The 25,637-nt window shown below is 45.0% G+C and overlaps 1 protein-coding gene and 1 pseudogene across 1 annotated transcript in view; one reads left to right on the top strand and one right to left on the bottom strand.

Annotated features, from left to right (window-relative positions):
- Nucleotides 1–7,592, top strand: part of Oprl1 (opioid related nociceptin receptor 1) — a 12,484-nt gene extending 4,892 nt beyond the window's left edge. The window contains exons 4-5 of the mRNA XM_041641756.1: nucleotides 56–2,281; nucleotides 7,533–7,592. Coding sequence (XP_041497690.1) covers nucleotides 56–579 — 524 coding nt within the window. The 3' untranslated portion in view covers nucleotides 580–2,281; nucleotides 7,533–7,592. The remainder of the gene's footprint in view (nucleotides 1–55; nucleotides 2,282–7,532) is intronic.
- LOC121440786 lies at nucleotides 7,535–25,637 on the bottom strand (annotated as a pseudogene).

Genomic DNA, 25,637 nt, shown 5'->3' with positions numbered 1-25,637 from the left:
TGACCAGTTCCCCATAGTTCTTGGTGGCCCTTCTGACCCCATTTCTCTTCCACAGAGATCGAATGCCTGGTGGAGATCCCTGCCCCTCAGGACTATTGGGGCCCTGTGTTTGCCATCTGCATCTTCCTTTTTTCCTTCATCATCCCTGTGCTGATCATCTCTGTCTGCTACAGCCTCATGATTCGGCGGCTCCGGGGCGTCCGTCTGCTTTCAGGCTCTCGAGAGAAGGACCGGAACCTGCGTCGTATCACACGGCTGGTGCTGGTGGTGGTGGCTGTGTTTGTGGGCTGCTGGACGCCTGTTCAAGTCTTTGTGCTGGTACAAGGGCTGGGTGTTCAGCCAGGCAGTGAGACTGCAGTAGCCATCCTGCGTTTCTGCACAGCCCTGGGCTATGTCAACAGCTGTCTCAACCCCATTCTCTATGCTTTCCTGGATGAGAACTTCAAGGCTTGCTTTAGAAAGTTCTGTTGTGCTTCAGCCTTGCACCGGGAGATGCAGGTTTCTGATCGTGTGCGCAGCATCGCCAAAGATGTGGGCTTTGCTTGCAAGACTTCTGAGACAGTACCACGGCCGGCATGACTAGGCGTGGACCTGCCCATGGTGCCTGTCAGCCCACAGAGCCCATCTACACCCAACACGGAACTTACACAGGTCACTGCTCTCTAGGTTGACCCTGATCCTTGAGCATCTGGGGCCTTGAATGGCTTTTTTTTTTTTTTTTTTTTTGCTCAGGGTGCTTAGAAACCTAGAGGAAGACCTTATAACACCATGGGACAGGTCAAAGTGTCAAGGTGGCCTCTATGACTTCTGTCAGAATAGGCTCCCCACTCTGGTGTGAGACCAGAGAGGACCAAAGGACGCTGTACGGGAATATCTAGAACACAGTGGACATGCCTGGAGAACCTACATAGGTATTCATGCTTCACGTGACTCTTCTCTGGCCTCTCGCTGCTGCTCTGGCTCTGGGTGAGCTCAGCCTGAGGTATTTCAGTGACCATGCAGTCATACGCTGTATGCTATTGCCCCCAGCCTTTAAGTATTTCCGTAGGACCACTGAAAATACTTGGTGTTGCCTGGTGCTGCAGTGGACAGCATTTTTTTTTATTTAAAAAAAAATTGAGACTGGCCCTAAGCTTGGAGCTGCCTTGGATCATTTTCTGGTTCGTTCTGGCTCCACTGATTCAGCCAGATTACCTGGGGTGGGTGGGCACCAGTGGTTTCTTGGATGGCTGCTCTTTGAAGATTTTTTCCATACTGTAACATAAGTCTGTGAAGGGGACTTGGCACTGCCTCTGTCTCTGCCACTTCCTGTTCTATCTGATTGTGACTCCAACATGAGGCACTTTTCCAGCAAGAGTCCAATAGGGGACAACACCCAGAACTTCCCTATGACCCTTCCTCTCCAAAAGCTTTGTGAACTCTTTTACCACAGACGGCTTGGCAATCCCTACTTCTAGGTGTGTGGCAAGTCACCAGAAGAAAGCTGCTGTGTGGCCTCTGTAGGCTGCACACAACGTGGAGGCAGCATGTACAGGTCTTAACTGCTCCCCACAGCCTCCCTCAGCTCTCTGGAAGTCTCTCTTTTGACAGCAGAGGTCAGCAGCTGTACTGCTAGAAGCATACTTGTAGCCTGGAAAGGGTCTGGATGTGTTCTGTCCTGAACCTACAGCGACCACCTGCTTCATTTATAGGCCTGGGGGCATATTTGAGTAAGGCCTGAGCTTGCTGCCAAATTCAAAGTTGGCATCAATTGAAGAGTTGATGTGAGAACTGAAGCCCTAAAATAACTCATTTGAGACAATCTGCGAGGACCATCAGAGTTTTGCAGACATTGGAAGAAGAGTCTATACCTTGGAGACCTATTTGATGGTTCAGAGAATAAGAGGTTTTGTAGATGCTCTTTTTGTGGATCAGCTACCAAAATGCTAGCAACCTCAGATAAACTTTGGTCTTCTGCTGAAACCTTGGTTAGGTGGCTTCACACATGCAGAGCCTGGGCTAGTTCCTGTCTCAGAGAGACCTTGGCCTTAACGATCTTAATGGGGAGGCCAGGACTCTTTCTGTGATATTTGAGAGGGAACTATTCATTATGCTGTTTTCTTGCCAAGGTTTAAACTTTGTGAATTTGTACATCTTCGCATATTTAAGCATGCAACAAGTGTCATTTCCATGCATGTAGCCAGCCCTGAGCCTGCCTCTGGAATTGTGGAGGAGTGCCATAAATAAACACCTAACCAGTGACCTGTGCTGTCCACAGAATAATGTTGCTGACTCTAGATACGTAAGAGTAACTTCCTGGGAGTTTACCTGTATTGAGAGGGGCTGTAGGACCAGGCTAGTGGATTCTTAAGCCTGTTCTGCCCTTGATTATGGGAGGGAAACTAGACCCTGAGTTGCAGAGGCTACTGCCTTCCCTTCTCCCAAAACAATGACAACTCTTTTCCCTATCCTCAGGGGCAGATGTTTTCCTTCCAGGCCTACAGGCTTTTCTTTGCCTCAATTTGAACAGGATTCTATGTACAAAAGTCCTTGCTTCCAGTACAGGGCTGGTGGGTTAAGGACTGGTTTTATACAAGTTCTAATGATGGAAACTGTCAGCTTGGGCTTTTGTAGTGTAACAGTTTATAAGCAATAGACATTTATTTCTCACGGGACTGAAAGCTACAGTCCATGAAGGGATGGTGGGCTGGATTCCATGAGAGTGTGTTCTCACTGTATCCTTACTTTTTAGAAAGATGACTTGAGAGCTGCACATATCCCATTAATAGTGATAATGAAGTCATGGAGCTCCAACCTCACGACCTACAGCAGAGTCACCTCTTAACACCACCACATTGGGAGATAGGACTTCAAAATGTGAATATGTGTGTGTGTGTGTGTGTGTGTGTGTGTGTGTGTGCAGGCACACAAATAGTTTTTGTTGTTGTTGGTTTTTCAAGACAGGGTTTCTCTGTGTAACATCCCTAGCTGTCCTAGAACTCCCTCTGTAGATCAGGCTGGCCTCAAACTCACAGAGATCCACTGCCTCCCAAGTGTTGGCATTCAAGGCATACATCACCATACACAACTCACAAAGAATTCTTTTTTTTTTAAGATTTATTTATTATGTATACAGTGTTCTGCCTGCTTGTATGCTTGCATATCAGAAGAGGGCACCAGACTCATTACAGATGGTTGTGGGCCACTATGTGGTTACTGGGAATTGAACTCAGGACCTCTAGAAGAGCAGCCAGTGCTCTTAACCTCTGAGCTATCTCTCCAGCCCCTCACAAAGAGTTCTTAACAAACACACTGGTTTCAAACAGAAATTCAGCATCAAGGAAAAAAATTCCTTCCCTGATGAAGTTATAGTCCCTAGGAGATTGCATGTTCCTGACGTGACTCTGGCCATCAGAGAAGATGAATGTGCCTTCCCCATTCCTTCCCCATTCTGCTCAACCCAGCCTCACTCCTGTTTCTGTTTACCTCTGAGCTTGCTTAAGTCTAGTTTCTCTGAATCTGAGTCTCATTGTCTGAGCAAAGGGAACCGCACAGTCTGCGTCTTAGGGTTATGTGAAGGGCAGGTAGGCCTCAAGGAGTCTCAGAAAAGTCAGGGCTCATCAGCTGCTTTGGACTCTTTCCACCAGAGGGCACTGTGGCTACATTGTAGTCCAGCCAAGTTCCTTGACCAGCTGTGATAGAAACAACAGTGAGATTTGGGTACTAAGGTGAGGTTAGGTTCTCATTGGGACCAGAAGCCAGACAGAGTGTGGGGATTTGACAGAGTAAGCCCCTTTCCAGACTTCCAAGGGGTCTAGGGAGAAGGACAAAGCTAGTTCCAACAGATTCTTAGTAAGAAGGAATCCTTGTTCTTTCTGGGTAGCTCTGGGGAGCCACTGGGGAAGGAGGCTTTCCTCTTTGCTGGGCTGTGTGTGGGGACAAAAGTCTGTATAAATACCACTTGGTAAATGATTTTGCCACCAGAACATTGAAGGTGACAAGGGTTTGGAGTCTTCTGTGGAGATGCCCTGTTGTGGTGAGCTCTAGCAAACCGGAGTCAGCTGAGTGGCTATCCCCAAGGGTGCCTCCCTCTTTCACAGCCAAGTTCACTCACCAGTGTGTTCCCCTCCTGTTTTTCACATGTGTGACTAGGAGAAGAACTGGTCACATTGTCTTCCCAGGTCAGGGGGAAGAGGAAGGTGTGCTTCCGGCTGGGAACAGACGTAGCAGCAGACAGCAACAGGAAAGCTCAAATGGAGGTCCTACTACTCTCTACCTTTACTGAAACAAACAAACAGACAGAAATTGGTGGAGAAGATAGTTTTATTTCCTGTGCTTGAGGATATGGAGTAGAGACCATATGCCCCATAGAAAAGTATTCCTAATTTTTGGAGGTCATATGGTCTCTGGGGTTTCTATGGGGCAGTGGGTAGAAAATTTTCTTACTTAAAAAGTACTTTCTTGCCTGTGGAAGTTTCCTCAAGGGCTGAGACTTGCTCTGACTTTTCTCTCAAATTTTTCATCTCCAGAGACATCTTGCATCCCTATTAGCATACTAATAGGTAAAGGACAGTTATCCCCAGGAAATTGGAGCACCAATTGTAAAGGATTAGTTTGCAAATGATAACTAACCCAGAAAGGTGAATGGGAGAGGGCAGTGTTTACTTTGATATCAATACTCAGATGAGGAAAGTTATTGCTTCCTGAGACGCATCTCTCCTTTATAAATTTATTTTTATTTTCTCTATAATTTTTAGTCTGTTCTGTTACAGTGCAGGTATACCTGAGCACATGTGATACATGTTGCCTGTTTCTCTAAGTGGGTAAATAGAGACTTCACTCCAGGCACACGCAAGCAACTCTGAGTTAGCTTCACTACAAAAATAGAACTCCATTTTCTTAAGAAAGCTTCCTGAAGGAAGCTGAGAAAGATTGCTTATAAAGCCAGCGAGCAGGGTGGCCCTTTTGTGAGTGGAGGTTCTGAGCTGACCACAAGTCTCTACTAAGTCAGGATCCTGCTGCTCAGGAAGACACTATATGCAAATGGACCAGTCTTGTGAGCTCAGGGCCAAGAGGGCAGGTCTTTTTGGGTAGGGACTTCTGCTGGTCCTTGGGTCCTGGTTATTCATCAATTTGTAGGAATAAAGCTATAAGCAGAGTTGACAACTGGCTTCCCCTGGGTATGGAGACTGATAGGACCAGGATTATGTGGTCCTATGTCTGTCATAAGAGTTTCCTGGGGCTGGAGAGATGGTTTAGAGGTTAAGAGCACTGATTGCTCTTTCAGAGGACCCAGGTTCAGTTCTCAGCATCCACATGGCAGCTCACAACTGTCTGTAACTCCAGTTCCAGGGGATCTGACAACCTCACACCAATGCACATAAAATAAAAAATAAAAGAAAAAAGGAATTTCCTCTGTACATAGAGGTTGAGAGTCCTTAGGGAACTCTGGGAGGAGACTTCCTTGTCAGGGTTTCAGGCCAGAAGTTCTTTGGGGCAGAAGTGGGGAGTGTTAGGAATATTTCCGAATGTGAGCTCTCTGCCGACACAAAATTCCCAATCAAGCCAAATCAAAACAAGCCAAATTAAGAAATATCCATGTTTAATGGGAGTTCTGCACTCTCGGGTGGCCCCGAGGGGTAACAGGGAGGCCGAGAAAAGAGACCACGTGTTCCTCTTTTGGGAGTTCATTTAAATACTCTGTGGGAGTGGTCCTGAGGACCTGGCCTGCTGGGATTTGGAGTCCAGACCAATATAACTCTTGGCTGGGATAGATGTGAGGGGCTGGGGCCCACGCTCCCAACTTAACAGGGAACAGGGGTCTTTTCCGGATTCTTTTAAAGGGACTGAGTGGGACAGGGAGACCAGAGTTTAAGGTGACTGAAAGGATAAAAAAAGAAAGGCGAAATGGGTACCTTTCAGTGGTCTCTGCCAGGGTATGCCACTAAGCAAACCTGCCACTCACAATAGAGGCCAAGAAGGAAAGAGTGAAAGACCATGTTGGAGTGGAGGCGTGAGAGAGGCAGAGAAACGGGAAAGAGATGAGAGGAAGGGAGGCAAGAGAAGTAGGAGAGCGAGCTGTGCTTGGGGGGCACTTTTAAGGGGTGTATTTGTTGCATAGCCTATGTGGAAAGGCGTCTGGTGACAGATAATGATGTCACTTAACTTCTCGGGCCCTGCTGTCCTGGCAGAAACTAGCAGTGACATCAGTTCTGAGTCATGAGGCTGTGGGCAGCTTCAAGTCCAACAAAAAGAAGGCAAGGGTCTCAGGTCACCTGAGTGGTAAAACAAAGCTGCTGGCTGTGTGCCCCCCATCCCCATGTGTGCTTGTGTAGGCAACCAGTCCCTGCTCTTAACCTGGCTTTTAAGCTTCTAGTGTGACTTAGTGCTAATTCAAAGAAGCATATTGCTCCCACTGGGCCTCAGCATTTACTCTCCCTGCTAGGATTGTTTAATTAATGTAAGTGCTTACTGTCTTCCCACCCTCCCCTACCTAAAGAGGCTCCTAAAGAGGAAAGGTGGGAGGGAATGAGCATAGCCAGGGGGTGGAGGTGGGTGGAGGGGGTGGGGGGTGGGAGTGGTGGAGGGTATCTCCGACCCACCCTGGCCCAGAGCCGAGGTAGACACCAGGGAATGGTCAGAGGCCGGGGGTTGTTCTCACCTTTACCTAGTCCCGAGTTTTCAGGGTTTCACCTTTTCACTGAAGCACTGAGGAGAGTTTCGCTGCACCTGGCCTAAGGGAATGCCTCTGGGGATCTTTATGTACACTAAAGGTTAGTCAGCTTAGCTGGTGTAGAGTCAGGTGTAGAGGTGGAGGGTTGCATCCTATTTCTAGTTGGGGGCAGTTGTCGGGGCAGTGCTGACAGCACTGGCAAGGTGGTCAGGGAATGGGTAGGTATCTTCAAGTCTCTGGCTCGCCAAGGGTACCTGTGCTTGTAGACATGCAGGTGGGTACTATTAGAAATAAATTCAGTCACAAAGAAAGAGACCATTACTTTAAAGTCTCTGGACAAAGCAAAACTTTATTCTTTTTTTTTTTTATGGGGGAAAAAAAAACCTACACATAGTCAGGTGATTATTAATACCTAGAATATAGAAAGAACTTCAGAAATTAAACACCTCGAAATTAAAATGATCCAATCAGTAAATGGGCTGATGAACCACATAGATATAAAACTTTATTCTTGATGAAGAGATGTGCTTGGAAGACTGAACACACCAAGACAGGACATGCACTTGGTTTTTATTCTAATTTAGGTGGTGACTGTGTTTTTTTTTTCCCCATTGGTTGGGGTCTGACCACATAGTCTTAATGGACTGGCTAGTCTTAAAGAATTGACCCAGGAAGCTAAGAAAGGGAAAATGACTCACTAAGGGGAAGAAAAGTCATTGCTCCAGGCTATCAATTTTCTGGACTGCAACAGGGGGCCTTTGTGCAAATAAAGGTTTTACTCTGTGTGTGTGTGTGTGTGTGTATGTGTGTGTGTGTGTGTGTGTGTGTGAGTTAAAAACATTTGCATTAAAATCTTTTTTTTTTTTTTTTTCCGCCACAGCAACGTTTATTGAGAATGGGGAGGGGATCAGTCCTTCTTGGCCACCGCCTTCCTTATGGCGGCCAGCACGTTGCTCAGCTCCACCTGCTTCCTCTTGGCGCGTGTGTGCGTGCCCACCTGCTTCTTGATGAACTTGAGCGCGCGCTTGTCCTTGGACACCTTGAGCTGCCCCACGGCGCGCTGCTCGTAGGGCGCGAAGCCGCACACCTCCCGGATCATGTCCCGCACGAACTTGGTGTGCTTTGTGAGGCGCCCGCGCCGCCGGCTGTGCCTCGGCTGGCTTACGTTCTTCGTCCCCTTGTGGCCCTTGTTGAGGCGGCCGTGGGGTAGCGCAGGGCCGTGGCTGCTCCTCTCCGATGGCGGCCGCGACAGGAAGCTGCATTAAAATCTTAAAAGGTGGAGAATATAAAAAGATTTGAATTCTTTGCCCTAAACACACGTTTTATATTATTTGGTAGAAAAGACTCATGTTAAATATTTCCTACAAATCTCTCCTCTTGTTTTTAAACTTTTTTTTTTTTTCAAGATCATTAAGATGTTGGGTTTCTTTTTCTGTCTTATCCTGGACTAAAAAACTGTCATAGTAAGGAAGTACCTGTTTAGCAATAGTTGACTCAGAAGCCATGGTTAAGCCCAAGTACAAAGAATTAATTATTCTATCTATTTCATTAGCATGATTTAAGGTGAGCTCACCTTCCTAGTGGTGGTCTCTTGGTCAGGAGATTGACCTAGCTGCATTGGAATATTGTCTGTACTCGGGCCCAGAGATTCTATTCTCTAGACCAAGAACATTTTCTTAACAGGCCTCCATTACTACTTTAACAGTCTCCCAAAGAGGTAACCCGAGAAACATGCAGAACCATCAGTCAACCAATCCTAGGGCACACCCCTTAAGGCTATATAGGTGCATGCTTGGCAGCAGTTGGCATTGTAATGGGAGTAGAAACCATAGAATTACAGAATTGAACCCATGACAGTGAGACTGTAGGATTGCTTTAGATTTGCAGGTGTGTCCAGCTTAAAGCCCACAAGCCATATGCAAATGAGGATAGCTAAGAATGTGATCAAACATAAAACTTTAAACTTATTTAAAACATTGTAGGGAGCCGGGCGGTGGTGGCGCATGCCTTTAATCCCAGCACTCGGGAGGCAGAGGTAGGCGGATCTCTGTGAGTTCGAGACCAGCCTGGTCTACAAGAGCTAGTTCCAGGACAGGCTCCAAAACCACAGAGAAACCCTGTCTCGAAAAACCAAAAAACAAAACAAAACAAAACAAAACAAAACAAAACATTGTAGGGGGCTGGAGAGATGGCTCAGTGGTTAAGAGCATTGCCTGCTCTTCCAAAGGTTCTGAGTTCAATTCCCAGCAACCACATGATGGCTCACAACCATCTTAATGAGGTCTGGTGCCCTCTTCTGGCCTACAAACATACATACAGATAGACTATTATATACATAATAAATAAATAAATATTTTTAAAAAAATTGTAAAAGTTTTTGTGACTTTTCTTTTATAGCTTGTGTGTTCTCAAGGGTGAATTGTATAGATGATAGCATTGTATTGCAATGTCAAAAGTTTGGATGTGCATTCTAGAATGACCATACTATCACAGACGGGTTTTTATATAGGTGTCAGGGAAGAATGAAACATTATTTGGAAGAGCAGTGATAAAAAACTGAATGAACGAAGGAAGGTCTGGAGAGATGGCCCAATAATTAAGAGCACTTGTTGCTTTTGCAGAGGACCTAGGTTTGATTTCAGCACCCACATGGTTATAACTGCCTGTGACTCCAGTTTCAGAGTTTATGATGCCTTCCAAGGGCTACTGTTTGCACATGATGCATGTGAACTCACACATATAATTTTAAAAAGCTTAAAAATAAAGGAATGAATAGATATATGTTTATATTTATGTTTAAAAAAGTAGATCTCGGGCTGGAGAGATGGCTCAGTGGTTAAGAGCACTAGCTGCTCTTCCAGAGGTCTTGAGTTCAATTCCCAGCAACCACATGGTGGCTCACAACCATCTGTAATGAGATCTGGCGCCCTCTTCTGGCGTGTGGGCATACATGGAGGCAGAATGTTGTATACACAATAAATAAATAAATCTTTAAAAAAAAAAGTAGATCTCAGTGTCCTTCAGTAGTATATAGTAATAGTGTCCTTCAGTAGGAAAGCAGAAATTGGTTTAATCATAGCATTCTAGAACTCTAGAAGGGTTTTGTAGGAGTGGGATGACGGCTCCTGAGTCCATCTCCCAAGTGAAGCAATTCAGTCTGACCTGGGGCCAAGTGTGTCCAGTTGAATCAAAAGAGTACTTCTGTGGATCCTCAGCCAAGGAAAGGACAGGCACCTGGGAAATTCCCTAGGTGCACTTGTTTGGGTAAAGCACCAGAGGCTATATATATGTGATCCAAGAGCATTTGTAGCCTCAGCCCAGGCTTCAAGGCTTCCATTCACTGAACCAGGGCAGTGCTGGTGATCTAAAGGCAACGGACACAGAAAAGATACTAAATCATGCGTCAGAGACGTTACTTAAATAAGCAGCATCAGAGGCTGCTCAGTCATAGAGAAACATATCCTACGGCTCAACCAGTTCACAATAAATACAGTTCAACTTTTATTTATGGCACAGCTGCTAATTGCACTGCAAACATTTTTCATCAAGCAATTACTGTTTACTAGTTTGCCAATCAGCTCATTATCAAGCTACCTCTCTCATTCCTGCTTCCCTACTGCTTAGACTCCACTGCAGCTGTCCTCCATGATTGGCCCAGGCTGCCCTGTTGGGCTTTCCTAACCAAGAATCTTCTCTGGTTCTCAAGTCTTACAGTCCTGAGTATCCTTGCTTCCCTTCCCCTGTACTCTCTATCCCATTCCCCATCCATTGCTCTACAAGAAGGGAATTTCATGAAGCAAGCTTGTGACCTCATGGTCATATCTCTTTACATCTTCATTCACTGTTCAAGTCTCTTCAATGCACCTGTAGCAGACTGGCTTCAAGGTATGCTACTGTTAGCCATGGCTATGTCTTTTTTTGTGAGCTTCTTCATTTTGGTTAATGTGGTTAATGGGGCCTTTAATCCCATCACTTGGGAGGCAGAGGCAGGTGGATCTCTGAGTTTGAGGCCAGCCTGGTCTACAGAGCAAATTCCAGAACAGCCAAGCTTTAGGCAGTGAAACTATCAAAAATAGAGGTTGGTGAAGATGTAATTGAAAGATCTCTGAGTTCTAGGTCAGCCTGGTCTATAGAGATTCAGGATAGCAAGCTTAGGCAGTGAAGGAAACTATGAAAAACAGAGAGCTGGCAGAGACGTAAGTAAGCAGCAGAATTTGGCAGCTTTGGCCACATGCTTCTGGAGTTAAGGATGGAAGAAAGGGACTATGGAATTTGCCTCTGAGACTGTGGAAAGCCAGTGAGGCCAGGCATGTGCCAGAGGTGTCCTAAATGGAGGCCTAGAGAGGCCATTGTGAGAAGCTGTGAAGTTGAAGCTTGGATTGCCTTGGAGACCCAAGATGTTGGAGACGCCAGAGTCATGGGATACCTGCTGAGGAAAGCTGCTAACAGGGAGTGGAACCAGTCCAAGAAAGAGAAGTGTATTTCAGTGAGCAAAATTGAAAGGAATTGGAGCGTTTTGACATCAGACATGGAGATGCAGAGTTTGGAGTCTGCCCAGCTGGTTTTTTATTCTATTTATTTATTTAGAAAGAAACAGGGTTTCCCTGTAGCTTTGGAGGCTGTCCTGGAACTAGCTCTTGTAGACCAGGCTGGCCTCGAACTCACAGAGATCCGCCTGCCCCTGCCTCCCGAGTGCTGGGATTAAAGGCGTGCGCCACCACCATGCGCCACCACCGCCCGGCTGCCCAGCTGGTTTTCAGTCTTGCTTTGGTCCAGTATTTCCTCACTATGCTCCTTTTCCTACATTTTGGAATGATAAATATATCCTGTGCCATTATATATTGGAAGTATGTGATCTGCTTTTTGATTTTGATTTTACAGGGGATTATAGTTAAGGCATCACAGGAATCCCAGAAGAGAATTTGAACTTTAGGCTTTTAAATAAGTTTGAGACTGTTATAGACTATGGGTCCTTAGAAGTTGGATTGAATGCATGTTTGTGTTATGATATGACTTCAAGACTTTGGGGGCTAGGGAGTAGGATGTGGTGGTTTGAAAGAAAATGGGCACGAAAGGGAGGGAGTGACACTATTAGGAGGTGTGGCCCTGGTGGAGTAGGTGTAGTCTTGTTGGAGGAAGTTTGTCACTGTGGAGGCAGGCTTTGAGGTCTCATACATGCTCAAACCATGCCCAGTTTTCCTGTGAATGAAGGTGTAAGAACTCTCAGCTCCTGCTCCAGCACCATGTCTACCTGCATGCTGCCTTGCTTCCTGCAATGATGATAATGAGCTAGACCTCTGAACTGGAAGCAGTTTACTTTTTACTACAATTAGTGTTTTTCTTTATAGGAGTTCTGTGGTCATGGTGTCTCTTCACAGCAACAGAAACTCTAAGACAGTTAAACAATGATAATTATTGAAACTAAAGTAATTTGGTTTCCAGAACTACAGTAGCTCATTTTTCTAGATTCTTGCCTTCCTGCCCTATTAAATCTCAGCAATACGGACTATGAGAGATGTTTATTCATCACCTGACAATGATTTTTAGTGGCAAGTGTGTGAATGAGCACACATATCTGTGCACGCATGAGTTTAGGTTAGTGTACAGGCACATGCATGTATATTAGCTGTGAATGTATATACATATGTATGCAAATAAATTGCACACAAAGATATGAGCAGGCAGTGTATGTATACAATTATGTGTGTGATTATGTATATGTATATGTATATGATTATGTATATGTAGGTGTTCATTCATGTGTATATTTATTACATGGTGTTGCAATATATGGACATATATGTACACATGTATGCTTGTATATACTATAAACATGTTTGTATATTAATTGTGCACATGTATCCAATAGTGTGTGTTGTTCACTTATATGTGTGCATATGTATGATATGTTGACATGGATATGTACACATGCAAATTTACACATATGTAGACATGATTGTATGTGTGTGATGTATATATGAATGCATATATGTGAACAAATACATGTGCCTACAAATATTTGAATGTCTTTATGCAGGTATGAGAGTATGTGAGTGGTAATATAACTACATGCATGTATATACTTGTCTGTACATATGTACGATATGTATTAGTGGAATGTATGTGGTACAGGTGTCATATATGTATGTGGTATATGTGTGTGAGTAGTTGAGTGTGTGGCCTAACAGCAAAGTTTCAGCACATCTGTCTCCAGCAGCAGCTCCATGGCCTCTCTCTGACTCTGTCCTTCTTTTTCCCAGCATTCAGTTTAGTTTTCCCCACCTAGCTCTGTTCCCCTATAGCTCTGCTATAGGCCCAAAGAAGTTCCTTTATTAACTAATGGTAATCACAGCATACAGAGGAACATTCCACATCAACATGGTGATACACAGATTAATGGAGATGGGTTAGTTTAGGATATAAGAGCTAGCTAAAAATATGCTTAAGCTATTGGTAAACAGTATTGCAAATAATACAGAGTCTGTGTGATTATTTTGGGTTTGAACAGCTGGGAACGAAGGAACAGCCTCTGCCAACAGAGGGACCTGATGGAAATCTCTAATTTAGGATCTCTTTCCACCCAATATTTGACTGTGGGTCTTTGCATCTGTTCCCATCAGCTGCCAGAGGAAGCCTGTCTGATGATAATTGCAACCTGGTTTCTTATAGAACCCAGGACCATTAGCCTAGGGGTAGCACCATTCACAATGGGCTGGTCCTTTCTCCAACAACCACTAATTAAGAAAATGCCCTACAGAATTCCTATAGTTCTATCTTATGGAGACATTTTCTCAATTGAGGTTCCCTCTCTCAAATGACTCTAGTACTTATGCCAACACAATGACTTCATATTGCAGAAGAAAGGTAAAAAGTCATCACACAGAGGCAGGTGTTTAGATCATGATTTGCTAAACAGCATCAGAACCTGGAGCTGGGAGACATGATGAGGCACAAAGGGCACACATTCAGGGGTGCCCTGAAAGGGCTCTTGCAGGAAGGATGCTTGAGTTGAGACCTCTCTTGAGATAGCAGAATAAGGATTGTGGCTCGGGCCATCATGTGCAAAGGCCTGTGGAAGCAAGGACTCCAAACACCCTAGTCTAGGGGCAGGATTTGCCTGCCTTTTTGTTTTGTTTTGAGACAGGGCTTCTCTTTGTAGCTCTGGCTGTCCTGGAACTCTGTAGAACAGGCTGGCCCCGGATTCAGAGATCTGTCTGCTTCTCCTTCCTGAATGCTGGGATTAAAGGTGTGTGCTACTCTCTCCTTGCTTAAAATTTGCCTTCTTTAAGGAAGCCCTCATGGCTGGAAGAGGAAGACTTATAGAGGTTTGATAGTTCCAGACTTGAGAAGAAGGTGATCAGCAGGTTTGCTGGATTCCATGGTGGTTGCTGATGGGTAGGTGTATTTGCGATAGAGGACTGCTGGTCAGGGCTTGCCTAAGGGGCTCTCCTGTGTATGAAGAGTACTAGCCTTGAAGCTCCCAAGCACCCTCAGCCTGTCTACCTAAAAGGGAAGTAATGATACAAACATACTTAGTAGTACATATGTGCTTCACACACTAGCACACGGATGTGAAGACAGACACATGCTCATCAACTACTCCATCTGACAGTTCTGCCTCTGCAGTTTGGAATCTGCCTTTCTCTCCATCTGTGGGTTCCTGCTGTGAAACTGTAGAGTCTAATGGACACGAATGCACTCTCTGGAGACAGAAAGCCTGGGGTCCAATTATGATTCTTCTCTGGCAACAGCTGTCTCATCATTGCCCTGGGTTTAGCTCCAGTTTGCTGGAGTGATAAGGAGATAGTGATACCCTGGGTATATGCAGAGTGGAAGTTGCTGTGTGGTGACTGTTCTAGTTTCCTTTCTGTTGCTGTGTTTCTGACCAAAAACCACTTAGGGAAGGAAAAAAATTATTTGTTTTATACTTTAAAGTCACATTCCACCATTGTGGGAAGTTAGGGCAGAACTCAAGAAGGAGCTTGAAATAGAAACCATGAAGGGAGCTGCTTGCCAGCTCACAGGCTCATGCTCAGCTAGCTCTCTTAGGTAACCTTGGCTACTTTCACATGGAATGATGCCACCTACAGTGGGCTAGGACTGCCAGCATCAATTAACAATCAGTACAATCTCTTAAAGACATGCCCACAGACCAACCTGATAAAGACAATTATTCAACTGGGACTTTTTTCCAGGTGAATCTAGACTGTTCCAAATTGACAGTTAATGCTAACTAGAGCTGCTGTGTCCATGTAGTGTTAGTCTAATAAGACCTGGTAAGGGTTCTTTGGAGTCTGAGAACGGGGTTGAGGGGCTCGGTGTTGTGTGTGTGTGCACATGCCAATTAGATTTTTTTTTGTTACTATGACAAAATTGCAATAAGAATAACTTAAAAGAGGAAAGGTTTATTTTGCATCATGGTTCTTGTTCCTGTAGGCCCAACACTGAACTCAGTTTTCATGATGGAGAGTATGTGATGAACAGAGCAACTCACATTATGATAGGTAGGAAAGATCCAACGACAAGACATGCTTTTACAGGCATGGCTCCAGGGACCTACTTTTCCCAACTCGGCCCCACATTCCACAGTTCCATCACAATTCCATAGACTGTTCAGATTTTTTTTTAAAATATTTATTTATTATGTATACAATATTCTGTCTGTGTGTATGTCTGCAGGCCAGAAGAGGGCACCAGACCTCATTCCAGATGGTTGTGAGCCACCATGTGGTTGCCAGGAATTGAACTCAGGACCTTTGGAAGAGCAGGCAATGCTCTTAACCACTGAGCCATCTCTCCCGCCCCCGACTGTTCAGATTTTAAATTCATTCATTAACTAATTTGTTAATGAAGGCAGAACCCTCATGATCCCATTTCCCCCAAAGCCCTACTTCTGAACACTGTGTGTATCAAGGACCCAGCTTTTAGTATAGGAGCTTTTAGGAGCACACTTCATGTCTGAGCCCCAACAGCAATAGGTCGGTCATCCTCTGAAGTTGGTAGTGTTGGGCTCAGGCTCATGCAGGATTTGTCTGTGGTATCATTTCAAGGTCACAATTCATTGCTGCCTTCCCCAGGGCCAAGCCTGTGGTGGTTTGGGTCACACAGACTTGGATGTGTCCAACAGGCTTCTATGAGGACTTTGGTCATATGAGGTCAGGTGACTGGGCAGAAACTTCCTCTAGGGTCCCAGGGCCTTATCCAAGCACAGTGAGGTCCCACAAATCCCAGTAGGGTCCCTGCAGTAGCTAGTTCCTGGTAGGGCAGCTCTGACTTCTTAGTTAGCTGGGGTATCCAGAAGAAGGGGCCTCTGACAGTTGTAGTAGGGTTCTTACTCATCTGTGTTCTTACCTCAGAGTTTGTAGCCACAGGCTTTAGCATCACACACACAAATAAACAAGGTTATGATTGTGTTGTGCCCTAGGAAGCTCAGAGAACACTAAATAACACATGTGCAAAAGTTTCTAGGAAGAAAGTGTCCGAAGACAGTTCCTGGTTCTGAAGACAGGGTCATGGGGTGATAGTTTTCCCATTCCAAGCACAGATTCTGGCTTAGATAGTGATGACTCTTAGAATGAGGTTCAAGGGCTGCGGGTGGCTGGGGATAGGAAGTAAGTAGGGAACCCTGCATCTCATCATGTGTATGCTTTTTGATGGCCCTGAGATGCCAGTAACTCACATAACAAATGTGGGTGAGAACTCCACAGAAGTAGGGGGACTCTGTGTATCATTGTCATGCAGATTCATGTCCCGTTATTCCAGAAGCACTAAGATCCCCTAGGGAAACACTGATGAACGTAATTCAGGGTTCTGGGGACCTGTTCCACTTCTGGTGGGATGATTCTGTGGTCCTCATGGAACCCATGGGCAGAAGCTAGTGACAAAGTAATTGGCACAGTGGACCTGTCTCCACCCAGACACAGAGGAAGCAAGAAGAGAATGTCTCACTGATAAAAGGCACCAAGCCACGTGGCTAACACAGACAAGAATTATGGGTTGAGATATGAGTTAGTTAATAAGAAGCCTGAGCTAATAGGCCAGCCAGTTTACAATTAATGTAGGTAGGCCTCTGTGTGTTTCTTTGGGTTGAATGGCTGCAGGACTGGGTGGGACAAAAACCTCTGTCAACCTATCCTGATCCTGAGCCTTTCGTCTTCCCAGAATTCTCCTATTCTGGTTGTCCTGCCTATGCTTCCTGCCTGGCTACTGGCCAATTTCTGTTTTTATTAAATTGATACAAGTGATACATCTTTACATGATACAAACCATTTTCAAAACAAGAGCTCTGAATCTAATCTTTGTTTAGCCTTTTTTCTGACCATTATCCATAACAACTTGTAACCAATACTCTAAACAAAGATAAACATCCATTATCCATTTTTTTTTTTAGGAATGTGGGCATAGTTTTCTAGGCTATTTCCTGCTCATTGTGGGTGCTGATAATCTTATGTGGACATATTAACCTGTATTTTAAATTATACATTACATATTTTTTTTTTTTGAGACAAGGTTTCTCTGTAGCTTTGGAGCCTGCCCTGGAACTAGCTCTTGTAGACCAGATTGGCCTTGAACTCACAGAGGTCTGCCTCTGCCTCCCAAGTGTTGGGATTAAAGACGTGCGCCATCACCACTGGGTTTACATCACATTTTTAAATGATCTCCACAAATACAACATCTTAATCAATAGCAGAAATATACATATAACAAAATTGACCTTAAATCTGTATCAATAAACCAAAATCCATATCAATGCAAAGTCCATCTCTATAGCATATCCCCCTTTAAATGTAAACAAACATTTATAAACAATATTAGGGAATTTGAGTGTAGTTCTCTCCAAACTGCTTCCTGCTTTTTGTTGGGTAAAGTAATTTTTTTTTATTAAATTTTTTTTGTTTGTTTTCTTTTTTTTTTAAATTTATTTATTTATTATGTATACAATATTCTGTCTGTGTGTGTATGTCTGCCGGCCAGAAGAGGGCACCAGACCTCATTACAGATGGTTGTGAGCCACCATGTGGTTGCCAGGAATTGAACTCAGGACCTTTGGAAGAGCAGGCAATGCTCTTAACCACTGAGCCATCTCTCCAGCCCCCTGGGTAAAGTAATTTTAAGGGTTTGAAGAGACTTTTCAGGGGCTCTTGTTTCATTGAACCACATTAGTCTGGAAGGAACCCACAGGTTCTTATCCTCTGTGGAAACAAAAGTAGAACCTCTTTTCCAAAACAAGTTATCCTTAGACCCAAATTTTGAAGTGAAGATACTTTTAAAATATACATGTTGGTTTAGCTTAGCTACCTGTACAATGAAATGTCTCTCTGTACATAGCTCATTCACAGTCAAAATATTAAAAAAAACACACAATAACATACACAATCCAGACTCTCAGTATATGTTTCATCTTTATGTGGTTTATTTTTCTTTAATCCTTTAATCTATGACTATCTGTATTTTGCCTCTTTAAAGACTTTATTTTTTCTATACTCTTTTTCTTCTCTCTCAAGTCTACATACATTTATTCAACACTGTGACCTATTTAGAGGTCTTTTCCATCTGAATTTTTCTTTATTGTGTATCTGTAATACTTTTCTGACCAGCACCACTTCTTAAAATGCTAAGCAACATGGCTAAGACTAAGGCTGCTTTGCCTTTTGGCTCCACCCAGTCCAACATGGCAGAGTTCTGTTTAGTAGTGCTTTCTCTGTGAGCCATGCTCACAGCCCCATTTTCAGGCACACAGCAGGTCTATGTTGCCATCAAGAAAGTTGTGACATTCTGCTCACAAACCCCACTTAAATACTCAAACCCCTGAGTGGTTATTTGGGAAGCAATTGGAGAAACAGAGCTGATCACAGTCCCAACAAAAAACTCTGCCTACACAACACATCTACAATACACATATGCATGCATGTGTGTACATAAATATGTACATTATATAAAGTCTATACATGTGCACATAGGCATATATATAAGGTCTCACATATACTGCTCATGTGATATGAGATATATATGTGAGAGACTATATATAACCACTCAGAGACTTATCATTAATTATAAATGCTCAACTGATATCTCAAGCTTATTACTAACTAGCTCTTGCAACTTTAAATTAACCCATTTCTGTTCATCTATGTGCTTCCCAGAGGTTCATGGCTTTTGCCTCTCCTGTATGTCCTGCTTCCTTTCCATCTGATGGCAACTCCTCTGGCTCTGCCCTCCTTCTTCCCAACATTCTCTCTGTCCTAAAAATCCTGCCTAGCCATCAGTTAATCATCTTTTTATTAACAATAAAAGCAAAACATATTTACACTGTACAAAGATTGTTGCACAGCATTGGTGTGTGAACATACATGCATGTATATGTAAATTACACACACATATACATGTGTATAGGCATACTTTGTGCATGTGTGCTTATTATTTTTCATGTAGTTGTGATAAAAATACCTGCCAGAAACAACTTGAGGGAAGAAGGGATTATTTTGGGTCATCATTTTAGAGGGTTCAGTCTTTCATGGCAGTATGGATGTGGGGGAGGTATAGATCAGCTTACATCATGGTGTGCTAGGAAGCAAAAAAAGAGAATACCATTGTTCTCTGACTTTCTCCTTTTATTTTTTAATTTAGTCCAATATGCTATCCCATGCAATGATGCATATCACATTCAAGGCATGCATTCCCCCTCAAGTAACCCTCTGGAAATGTCTTCATAGAAATATACCAAAGTGTGCCTCAGTTTTTAAGTGATTCTAAACCAATCACATTGCTAATGAAGATTAACCATCACAACATGTATATAAGCTCTCTCTCTCTCTCTCTCTCTCTCTCTCTCTCTCTCTCTGTGTGTGTGTGTGTGTGTGTGTGTTTGGTGGGTATAGGATGCTATATGAAGATCCCTGAACTTGAGGTTCCAAGCATTTCTAACTAGGACTTATCAGTGCTGTAACCACTTGGATACCTTTATAGGATGTGGCTTGCAGGTCAGAACATTAGCTACAATTTCTCTCTATGGGCTCCATCCCTAGATGCTATCAGAGGGCATGCACATCGAGAGTTCCTGGAACTTTAGATAATACCATGGCCTAGTGCTGGCTTTGAGTCTCCAATGCCAGGTGTGGCTGAAGTTACCCCAGGATCAGCTCTTGGCACCTTGGTACAGAGACTTGGAAGGAGTATCTTTCCTTTTTTGTTGTTGTTGTTTTTGGTTTTAGAACAGATCTTATATAGCCCAGGCTAGCCTCAAATATACTGTATAATTGAGGATGAACTTGAATTTCTGATCTTTCAGTTTCTACCTTCCTTGTTCTTGGATTACAAATGTGCACCACTATACCCAGTCTTACGAGATGTTGGGAACTGAATCCAAGAGTTTGTTCTTGTTAGGCCAATACTTTACCAACTGCGCTATATCCCAGCCTATCTCTTGACATGGCCAGGTTGATTGCTGTTGCCCTCTTACCTTAACCTGCAACTGCCAAGATCTCAGGGTTTATTCAGGTTCTCCCTGCGCTATGCATCCATTTGTCTTGACTTCTATGGGACTCAGTCTTTGCTAACAAGCAGACTTAGCCGGCCCAGCTTGCCATGGCAACCGCCCACAGCTTGCTCTCTGTCCGGCTGCCTGGCTGCTTTATCTCTGAGGCCATCTGTTCTGGCAACACAATTCCAAAGCCACTTAAACAGAGCCTGGAGCAGGGCAGCCCTAAGCTCATGCGAGTGTGCATGCACTAGCACATAGATGCAGTATGACCCCTGCAGGGTGGAAGGTAGTGTCAGTGGGGATCCCAGCAGCTGCTCACTTCTCCTGCTGCTCTTGAGTAGGTTTCTGAGAAGTTCTTATGAATGTGTGCGAGTCCACATATCTGATTCACCCCTTTTTTCTCTGTTCCTATACTTTTTTCTGTCCACGAGTCCACCTAGTTTTGATCATTATCCCAGGTCTTTTGCTTCCTTTCTTTCCATGTCTTCTGTTTGTTCATCTCCCTCGCAGCCACGGATAAAAGCCTTGTCCTTGACTTTCTTCCCCTCTCGTTTTCCCAGCAATGCCAGTTGTTCTTTACTTTCTTTTCTCTTTATGTCCTGGTAAGGTCTTAAGGGGCTGCTTCTGGGACAAGGAGTCAGGGTCTGTCCCATGTTCCATAGTCTGATTTTAAGCATATCTGTCTCTTCCTTTCCTCCCCAGCCTCAGTGTGGCTAGTCCTGGGGATTTAAGAACACTGAGTTTGGCTTCCCAGGGTCTGCTCAAGCCCAGGGTAGAGTTTGTTTAGCTCATACCTAGGTTTCTTGCTCTGAGCCCAAATGAACTGTCCACTGAATTTGCTTTCCCTTCCAGCCACATAGCCTTGTGTCCCTCTGTGTGTTTAGTTAATACCCCTCATTTTCCCCTAGGAGATTATGGATAAGCACTATATCCTAGGCCAATAGGTTCCTTTTCATCCACTTGGGTGCCTGAGTGCAGCTGAATTGGAAGCCTTGTGAAGTTGCTTCTCCCTGCAAGTCACTCTGAGTCCCACAGTACCCTATTCTAGCTTGGCCCAAGAGATAGACAGGAAGAGACATGAAGGAAGTCTCTTCCTGGAACTGATTCCTTGAGGTCTAATTTAGATAGTTCATGCTACAAGGAAATGCTTCTTCCCTGCTGTGGCATCAAGGGTGGTTCCCTTCCCCTCACTTCCAGCAATGCTTTCTATTGGCTGGCCTTGGGTCTGGGCTGCTATAAAAATCTGCTGTTAAGATGCTCACAGGTCTAGGGCCCTGAATCTCGATCCCTTGGAAACCTGAAGGCTACTGATTGGAGTCTCCCAGTGGCTTCTGCACTGCAGACCAATATTCTCAGAATACTGGCTGGCAGCCACCCAGCTGACCTTCCTTGTCTCTGCCAGTCCTGAAGAATAGCTTTCCCCAGGCTCTGTTCTCCTTTGTTAGAGCAGCAGGCTTGCTGACGTGTGGATGGAGTCCTGGCTCTGGAAGTCTGAGACCTTAGGAAGATCAAGCTGGAACTTAGGCATGGTAGACATCTTGGCTCCTATGTCCTGACTGTGAAGAGGATATGGGCGCTCTAAGGTTCTGGATCATGGTAGAACTGTGGAGAAGCCCAGGGGACAGAGAAGAGGGACTCTGGAATGTGTGCTAGGGTTACCTTCTTAGAGTCAGACATAGCTATTCCAGGTGATGGCAGAGCCTTCTTTGGTTAGTTGCAGTTCCTACTTACAGTTGAGAGTCCAGGGAAGGCAGATGTTTTAGCTGGCCAGAGTCCAGAGTAAAGCTGGGGTAACAGCTGATGTCAACAACCAGAGCTGTGTTTTAAACATAGGACTGTGACCTGGGCAAATAAATGCTCCTAAACTCTCTTGGGATCTGACATAGTGTTGGCAAGTAAGGCTCACCTTCAGCTGCTGTGCTCGAGAGCCTCCTAAGTCAGCCAATTTTCAGAGTTATGGTTGATTTGTCTTGGCAATTCAAAACATACCCAAGTTTTCAGCCTGGAGTCTATTAAAAGGAAGCAGCACCCCAGAAGTATCTCCTTGATTTCTACTAATGTCCTCCAGCATAGGTGTTCCAGCCAGGTGGAGCAAATGGGACTAGATAACTCAGGCATGAGGGATCATGGTGCAGGAGGGGCTGCTGGGCTACGGAGATGGGAAGGGGGAAAGTGACTGTGGTTATTTGTAATCAAGCAGTGGCGATATGTTCTGGCCCTGTATATTGGTCCTTGGCCTTCCTTTGATTCATAAGGAACCTGAATTACAGAGACATTGATAACCTGTTCAAGATCACTTCATCTAAGAAAATATGAAACCGTGGCTAGGGGCAGACAGAAGGAGGTGGCCTGACTGTCCATCGCAGTACCTGTAGCCACCACTTTCCCCTATTCCCAGTTCAAGCTCTGCTTCAATTCCCTGTTAGCCATTAGCTGCTCCTGCTCCCCACTCTCCCCAATTTACTTTCGCTCTTCATTCCCTTTCTGTTCCCTAGACCCCTAATTCTGATTCCTCTCCTTTCCCCACTTCTTATCCCTCATTTCTCCTCAGCTCTCATTTTCTCTTTTCTTCCTTGTCCTACCCCCCCATATCCCAATTTCTACTCTGCTCCCCACTGTTCCCCACCTTCTTCTCTCTCCACTCACCTCACCCCCCACTTCTTCCCTGACTCCAATTTCCTTCCTGTCCTGTCTCCACGCTCTCTATTCTCCCCTGGCCCTACTTCTCCTTCTTTTATCCTTCCTGGCACTTCAGCAAGCTTCAGGACTCTTCCTCACTCACTCTTTTCTCTGAGTGACACAACATACCTTTGTTTACAGACCCATCCCTCCTCTAGGCTCAGACCTGTAGCTAATGGGTAGCTTGTCATCAGCCCCCTGTGAATAACACACATTTAGATATCCATAGAAAGCCATAAATTTCTGCCATGTTAAATCCATGGCACCACCCAGAAACCCTAGGATCCCATGTGGCCTTATCTTAACCTTAGTACCCTAGAGCCTCTATCATCCTGGCCCTTTGCCCTGAGCGTCCACCAACTTGAGTGGGATCATTCATTACCTCCTGCCTCCCTGAACCACTCCTGCCTGCCCATTGCCTGCCCATTTTCCTTTACTTTGGATGTGGGCATTAAGTTTGCTTGAAGTTCCAGGGTGTGAGGGGCAGTCTCAGTCTGTTTCTGCCCCCAGAGCCCTCTTGCCTCACCCTCTTTATAGATAGTATCCCTGAATAGAAGTGACCAGATTGGTCTTAGCCATAAACTAGGAGAGAAGAGCTTAGGGATGTCACTCTGGTGTCTACCTGGGTAGTTGCTTCCTCAGTGTTGGGGAGCCTAGAGAGTACCGGTTGTGTACTAGAGAGCCCGAGTGGATCATTCCAACGTGGGATATTCTGTACACAGGGTAATGTAGAGGACTCATTCCTGAAAAGGCCTGCTCTTCTTCCCATTTGCTGACTTGTTCCCTCCAGGCTGCAGGCTTGATCTAGTCTGACAGCCCAATTCTAGCCACATCTCCTCCCTGGCTGTTGGTCTTTAGTATAGGGAGGGGCTATCTTGGCCTCTCCTACTCCCCTGCTCTGGCCCTGCAGGCGGGGTCCATTGTCTGGGCCTGAAGCCCATTGTGTGTGGAAGGGCGCCTCATTGGCAGGCAGCCGGCATCAATTTGTGATTATGTGCTCTCTGTCTTGATTGGCTGGTTGTGGTCTGTGCTCTCAGGGTTCTGGGACACAGAAGTTTGTGCAGCAACTTTTTCCAGCATGAAGTGACTTGTATCCAGGCTCCAAAGAAGAGGTTCATCCATCTGGCCAGGATGACACTCTGCGGGAGCTTCCTGGGTGCGTACCATCCCCAGTCCCTTGTACCCCTTTCCAGGCTGTTCATAGTTCTGCCAGGATGCCCTGCCAGTCCTCAGTGCTCTTTTCTGGGCAGCTGAGAAAGTGATAGACATGCAGTCCTCTTGAATGCCAGCCAGGGACCCTGGGGACATCTTGGGGAGCTTTCAGCAGAAGTGCTGACAGCACAGACCTGTGAAAGCCACACAGCTTACCCATGGTTGGAAGTGGGGTGAATGGTGGGTAGAGGGTCTTCCTTTACTTAAGTTTCTCTTTAGGTCTGCTGGCTGGCCAAGTGAGGGAGAGGTATTAGCAGCCCAGGAGGAGGGAAAGTGGTGGTGGAGTGTGACTTCTTACGTCTTTGTGTGAGTGGTGACATCTATATCGGTCTTCTTGTGTTTTCTTCTGCTAGGCACATCCTAATCGCACTCACAATTTCAGTACATGAGTGTGTATGTGTGTGTGTGAGTCTCATAAACTGGTTGTCAAATGTTTGCGGGTGTGAGACGAACACACAAAGTCAGCCTGGAGTACGGGTAAAGTGGCTCCCAGTTTTGTTTGCTCCATCTGCCAGGGCCTGCCTGGGGCAGCGCCCCCCAGCCCTCAGCTGTTCTATACAATATTAATGCTGACCATCTCGGCTGCACACACAACGCCCTAATTGTCGCCGGCAGCATTAAGGCAGGCGCCCATCTGCGGGAAGCTTTCAGAAGGAAACAAGAAAACCTCACCCCCAGCTGGTCACTGGAGAAGGTGGTGCCAATTACAGATGCAGAAAGTTTAGAACAAAATTACTTGAAAGAGTTTTTATGAAGCAAATGAATTGACACTTGGAATGTCTGTGTGCAGATTTGCACAAGTAATTACACCTTATTTGAAATGATCCTACCAGTTAAGCAACAATTAAGTCTGCTCTCCCGGTGCACACAAAGCACTTTCCGAGTGAGCCTGCAGCAGTCACAGTTTAGCTTTTTAAATCTCCCCTTTTCTTCCTGGGAGAAGTCCATGGACACACCAACCAGTAGAAAATGTTTACCTGTCGATCTTCCCAAACTTAAGAAGGCACGTGCAACCTGCTTGCAGACTTTTATGAAATAAAGTTTAAGATGCAGTGTGCGATTGAAAAAAATGTTTCATGATTCTTGAAATTTCTGACGAAATTTAACCCTATGTAACGAAGAAAAGGTTTTAGATTATACCTTGATGTTGTCACGAGCAGGAACGGTTTGCGTTAGGAGTAGACTTTTGGAATTGCTTAGCTTTTCCAGTAGCTCTGGCCACTGGGGATCTAGTGCATACACCAGGCTTTGGCGAGGGAACAAAGGACAGCTCCGTGGGTGAGGGGTGGGGGCGCTGTCCAGAGTGCTGATCAGCTCGCGGCACGCCTCCACTTTCATTCACTTTATTTCAGGGCCGAAAAGAAGGTAATCAAACCCAAGACTTGTTGGCGAAATTCTCCACGCTGCTTCTTTTCTTGGACTACCTGTTCCAATACCTTGTTCTTCCAACACTGCCAGACAAAGATCTTGAACCTTTACTCCTCAAAACAACTTGAAAACCCTCTACAACCCTAATTTACCAGCTGGACTGCCAACCCTGGGCTCTGACTGGCTGCTGATCTGAGATTTCCTTGCATATTCAAAGTGCAGCCCCAGGCAGCGTCTGGAGCACAT

Source organism: Microtus oregoni, unplaced genomic scaffold (genome assembly GCF_018167655.1).
Source record: "Microtus oregoni isolate MIOR12 unplaced genomic scaffold, Mior012 000071F_ref0000514, whole genome shotgun sequence".
Taxonomy (NCBI): Eukaryota; Metazoa; Chordata; class Mammalia; order Rodentia; family Cricetidae; genus Microtus; species Microtus oregoni.
The sequence above is the reverse complement of the archived record's forward strand: the minus strand, read 5'-3'. Positions and strand labels throughout refer to the sequence as shown.